This window comes from Calonectris borealis, chromosome 11 (genome assembly GCF_964195595.1).
Source record: "Calonectris borealis chromosome 11, bCalBor7.hap1.2, whole genome shotgun sequence".
NCBI lineage: Eukaryota > Metazoa > Chordata > Aves > Procellariiformes > Procellariidae > Calonectris > Calonectris borealis.
This window is the reverse complement of record NC_134322.1, coordinates 2,194,001-2,200,000: the sequence shown is the minus strand read 5'-3', so window position 1 is coordinate 2,200,000 and position 6,000 is coordinate 2,194,001. Positions and strand designations below refer to the sequence as shown.

At 36.1% G+C, this 6,000-nt stretch overlaps 1 protein-coding gene across 1 annotated transcript in view; it reads left to right on the top strand.

The window, feature by feature from the left end:
• Positions 1 to 6,000, top strand: part of IQCH (IQ motif containing H) — a 72,725-nt gene that overhangs the window by 24,526 nt on the left and 42,199 nt on the right. The window contains exons 11-12 of the mRNA XM_075159722.1: positions 2,754 to 2,837; positions 5,187 to 5,362. Of these exons, the coding sequence (XP_075015823.1) occupies positions 2,754 to 2,837; positions 5,187 to 5,362 (260 nt within the window). The remainder of the gene's footprint in view (positions 1 to 2,753; positions 2,838 to 5,186; positions 5,363 to 6,000) is intronic.

The following is a 6,000-nucleotide window of genomic DNA, read 5'->3' as shown; positions in this document are numbered from 1 at the left end:
ATTTAACTATTTTTAAATGATTGATCCATCTTTCTACCCGAATAGTTACATTTACAATAAATAATATTTGTCACCTTATGTAACTTACTGTATATTTATCAAAGCTTCCTCTTGTGTGATACATGAATCCTTTTTAAAAGCAGTTTCAGCTCACCAGTAGTGTGCCAAGTATGGTGAGAAAAGTTAGGTATTATTTATTAGACCTGTCCCAAGCACTGGGAAGCACGAGGTGGCTGAATCCTCGATAGCTCATTATTCTCCTTCCCCCTCAGACATTGCCCCACAGTTACTTAAACTGTCATCCACCTTCTGCTCTGTACTGCTACTGCTTTTTTCAAAGGCAAGTTTCGAAAAGTGTTGTGGATTCCTTGTTGAGAGAAGACACTTTGAGATGAGCAAAACTTATGAAGAAAATGGCAGTTAAAGGGCAGTAGGTCATGGCTGAGGTTGAAAAGGGAGGTGAAAGCCCTTTACCATTAATTCATACACCCCTTATTTTAGTACTTCTATAACTCTCCCTACACTTACCCCTGTGTGAATTGGGAGCATTCCACTGAAGTTATTGCACATACGCCACCGTAAAACTCAAGTGAAGGAGGAAGGCCCTCGGTGTCCCTTCAGTGCCACTGAACTAAGAAATCAAAATTCTCAGTTCTCGCTTTGCGAGGTCAACCCTCCTGCAGACCAGGTCCACCACCGGTGTGCCATGATGCACTGATGCCTTGTGGAAATGAACAACCACATCCTCAAGTGCTCTGCCTCTGCTGGCTTTTGTCAACATCGCTATTTTCAGACACCTTTGGAGTTTAACTTACCCAGATTGCAGGTATAGATCAACTAAAGTAGTGGTTCTTTGAATCAAAATAGGAGCTTTGCCTTCTAGCAAATGCAAATTTATCTGAAATGTTTCATGCATTTGAGACCAAATGCTGTGGTGCAAAATGTTAGTGATACATAAACCAGCTGTACATAACAAAAAAGAAATGATGGTACAGGTTATAGTTGTACTGGAACTTGTAGGCTATGATCACAGTATATGTAATTCATTTGGGTTGAATTTTGTTTAAACTGCAAGGAAAGGAATATTAAGCCTCTGCCTTTAATAAGCGTTGTCAGATGACCAGCCATGTAAGTACAGAGCATTAGAAATGTGTCAGGTGTGAGGATTAATGTGGTTCATGACGTCCATTGGAAGGTGAATGATTCACAAGGAATGAATATTCCTCTCATTAAATCTAACGGGGTCATGTCAATGGAAGCTAATGTATTGTGAATTAATAAGTTTTATTAACATGTCTAAGAAAAGTACATGTGGTAGATGGTATAATGCTATAGTATATCTGCAGAACTATAGCTACATGCAAGTTTTAATTTTTGTTCAATTGCTACTTTAACTGTTATTCCTTTCAAATAATTACTGACTTTCCAAGTGATATTTGCATGTTATTTTTCTGCCCGTATTTAGTTCTTAAAAACAAATGTGTTTTCAAGAGGACAGTTTAGTGTGGGGAAATCAGCTACTTTCTACGTTTGAAACTTAAATGCTTTGAAATGGTTAGGCAGCATTGTTAGTGCCTTAAAATTGGTCCCCACCTGAGAAAACAAAGTGAAGCCTTGAGACTAAAGTTTAAGTAATCAGAGCAAGCTTTTTCAAATTACTGTAGCTTAATATTAGAGTGGCAAAGAAATCGATATCTTTTACATTGATACCAGGTGCCTGGTACCATTGTGCTAACTACAACATGTAAGCTTTACAAGAAATTACTAAAAATGAAACTGGTGATTTCCATTTCTCTGTATTTTATTATGTTCTGCTCTCCTGTGTGCAAAGTGTCATTGCCACGGCACCTTAGAATGCTGATTACTTATAATAATTGTCCTTGTAATTTGCCTGGAAAATCCACTATTATTATCTTCCAAAATGAAAGCACTGAAATACTGAGCAGGTTTTAGTCAAACTAAGTTTTTCATAAGTTTCAGATAATTGGTCATGTGCAGATATATGGAAACGTTGTAAGGATCTTGTTACTGGATCAGTCAGGATTTTATGCCAAACACTGAATATTAGGCTGAACTTCCTTATTGATTTAATCACAGCTATTGCAACTGGCAACTCTCGTTGTGTGTTTGTATATACACACTGATTAATTTGGAATTAACTGAATTTAAAAATTACAGGATTAGAGATTATAGTTACAATGGTCATGTCATTTACTGCAGTCTTTTTAAATGCGAGTATGCAATCAGTTGGAAGTCTGACCTCCAAATAGGTAATCCAAGCTCAGACAGGCTGCCACTCATTCATCCTCTGCAACAAAGTGATCAGGTATCACTGAGACATCTCCTTAATGAAGTGATTTTGTTGCCTTTTATCTGTGTGAAGGACAAACTGTACCAGGATTCTTGCTTAATGATGGTGTCATCTTTTTCAGTGTGTTTAAAAAAAAAAAAAAAAAAATCCAGCAACACAGAAGAATCAAACAAAATACTCAGTGTACATATTTAAATTATAAAGCTCTATAGGTCTGTAACATTTAGGTCTGTATTTAAAATCTCATGACATAAAAAGATGATGTTACATCAGTTCACTAATAAAAGTAAATTCATAAAGATGATGCAATTAGTGATATACCATGTTTGGGATTTGAAATACTTTTATTACAGCTTTTTTTAATCCAAAAGTCTGATTTCTTTCAAATACGTACCAGCGGTTTTCTGAATACAGTTTGCAAGGGGCTTTACTTGTTTTCCAGGATATTCCCAATGCATCCGTGAGCATATTCCTGATCTTGCTCTCCAACAGAATATGCAGATGGGAAGGCTGTGTGACATACTGGGTATGTTATGAGCTGTTGGCTGCCTATTTTTTGATCGTTATTTGCCCATAGTTGTCAGTAACAGAGAATGACTGATAAGGACTTTTTTTTTGTATTAATGTTAAATATAGAGAATATATAAGCTCAGGAGTAATGTATCTGGTATGGCATTTGCTCTTGTCCATGTTATTCGTAAGAAGAACATGCAGATTCTTTCTGACTCCGTGTTAAGGTAAAGCAGCCTCATCCTGTGGCATGCTGAGCACCACAAACGATCAAAAGTGTTTAGTGTTCTACAAAATTAGGTAGCTAATTCTGCTAGTGTTCATTCAGGCTCATACGGAGAGAAAGATGTGCTGGAAAAGAGCAAGCCCTTATTTAAACCTTTTTTTTTTTTTTCAATTGGCAAACAAGGCAAAAGGTATACATTAAAAAGTTTTTCCTAGAATGACAGTCCTCTTTTAAGCAAAGCAGTGAAGGATATTATTTGTCAATGACCAACTTCATTGGCTCCCTGGGATGACATACTTTACATGATTCATGTATATTTCAGTATCATTATTGTTTTATAAATGCCATTTGGTAAGTTTGTAACAAAAATATATTAGATCCAGAAATTTACAGTTACCTAAAATAATAATGTAATTGCCTTTATATATTATCTAGGCACTAATATTGTTTTTCCACAGTACAGTTTTTTTTTATTTTTCTAACACAGATTTTTTTGGTCTCTAAAATGATGGTTAGAAACTTAAAGGGACGAAGTCAACACATTATACAGGCATTCTTTATCACTTTAAAATCTGTGAACATGAAAATTGGTTCTACTGCAAAATGTAAAATAGATCATGAGTAAGATACAAATTAGTTAAATATTAACTAGATCAGATGCTTTACTTGTGCCTGGCAGAAGAGCATTGATATTTACCATATTGGCTTTTTTTCTTTACAATACCAGAGAATTTCCTTGCTTGTTGTGACCTGCTATTAGCTAATCTGCCTCTGGAGCCCCACTGTGTCTGAAGCAGACTTGTATATCTCTTTATAGGGCATTGCTAAGAGTAGTAAAATGTGTTGCAGCATTTTATTCAACAAATTCACTTAAACTTGTCAATTTTTGACAGTACGGTCCATTCAGCATTACAGCCGACACTGGCAAATAGTCTTTTTGTACCCTAGCTGGTAAATTTTCAGGCTCATTTTGCAGGTCTCAGTAAATGCCTAAAAGCAATAGAGTATCGACTAACAGTTCTGGTTTTTTAGTTATTTTTAAAACTTACATAGTACTGAACTGTATTATATGAAGGCTCTGTCGGGGCTTCAGATACAGGGCTGATTGTCGATGCTGTACTGCTAAAATGCTTCAGTTGAGATTCTGGCCTTACATTTTTAATGTGGGTTGTTTGCCTGTAGCAGTACAGCAAAACAAAGTGAATGAGTGGCATATCTTATGCCTTTATAACGTTAAGCTCAGGGTTTCCTTAGTCCAATACTTGCTTTGCTTCTGATTCATTCATATGTAATAGCAGTTGTCCCTGGTACTTTCAGGGCTCTTGTTCCTGTGCCCAGTAAAGACAATGAAAGACTTCCTACTGATTTCAGCAGGAGTTGGATCAAAATCTAGGAGTGCTTTTTGGCAGCGTATTCTATTGATGTTGCAAGGCCCATTAATTCATTAGCTCATCTATTAACATTAATACTTTAGAAGAGCAGAGTAGTTAAAATTTTCTAGAACAGCATATATTAAAGACACTCACTTTCTCACCTCTAAGTGTTTGTGTATACACTATCTTTCAGCCCAAGTTGTTTTACATGCAGAAAAACAGATTTTCACACTGTGGTATTTAACTAGCTAATCTGCACACTCACTATATGCTCAGCAATAGTTACTAATGGTATCCTACTGTGAGCTTTTATGTGGACAGGACAAGAATAGGAACAGGCCATGCAAAATCCAGGCAGCATATGAAATTGCAATTTCATCAGCTTTCTAAACTTAATAGCTCAGTTTTATAATTTACTGAAGTTAATGGGATATATTTTTAAAGCAGCGCGCAATTCCCATTGATGTTAATGTGAGTTGCGCATATAAATCCCCCTGCAACACTTTCAAAATTCTGCCCCCAATATGTTCTGCAGATTGAATTCCGAAAACTAGTTATTTCTTTGGGTTGCTGACCTGTCTTCAGAGAAATGCTGAAGCACAGAAAAAGCAGTTAAACCACTAAGATTTGGGAATTACAGATCTCATTTTTATTTCCAGTGCTTTTTTAGGGAAGCTGTTAGCAAATGATCAGGAATTATCAGATTGCTGTTCTGAATAGAGTCTACCTTTCTCCCAATAATGAACATTGTGCCCCTTTGTTTTAGATGCCAACGTGGACGTCATCTACATCTGCCCCCTTCATCTAAGTGAGGAGTTACTGCAGTATTACAATAAACTCCTGGGTCTGCAGGCAGCTGTTAGATCTGGGAACCCTGAGGACATGGGTGACCTGCAGGACAGGTTCAAAATTCTCACCCCTGAAGCTATAAACAGCTTCCCTGTGAGTTTGTCTTCTAATTACTACAGCTTGAGGGATGCAGTAAAATTAAATTGGAAATTTTATAACCTGTAACGCTCTGGTACACATCAGTGAAATATTATTGCAAGTTTAAGGGCTTTACTGATTAGACTACTAGTTAGACCATTGGAAATAAATATCCTGGTTTAGCTTTATAGACTTAGTTGAGATAGTCCTATATTGGCTATTTGTAGACCACTGTCCCTTCTTACTATATGCTTGGACTGGGAACTTGATAGATTTATATCTCTAAGCAAATCATAGCAATAAACCATTCTTATTACTCAAACTTTATCTCTGGGTAGCCCAGCATTCAATCATTCACGTGTTTGTAGTGTTTCTTGCAATTAAATCCAATGCAGAACTTCTTAAAGAACAGAACATAAAACTACTTAGGTTAAGTAATACAGAAATATTAATTCCAAACCTGTCAAGTCAGTTTTAAATCTATGTGCTAAAACATGGTCTAAAAAGAGACCTTAATGAATGTATACTACATACAGTGTTTCTGAAAATACTGCAGTGCAGTGAAAATTCTTTACAGTGGAGAATAATTTTATATTGTAAATATTAAGTCCACAGTGTCTTAGCTGAGATTTGATTTTTATGAAACTTTGTGG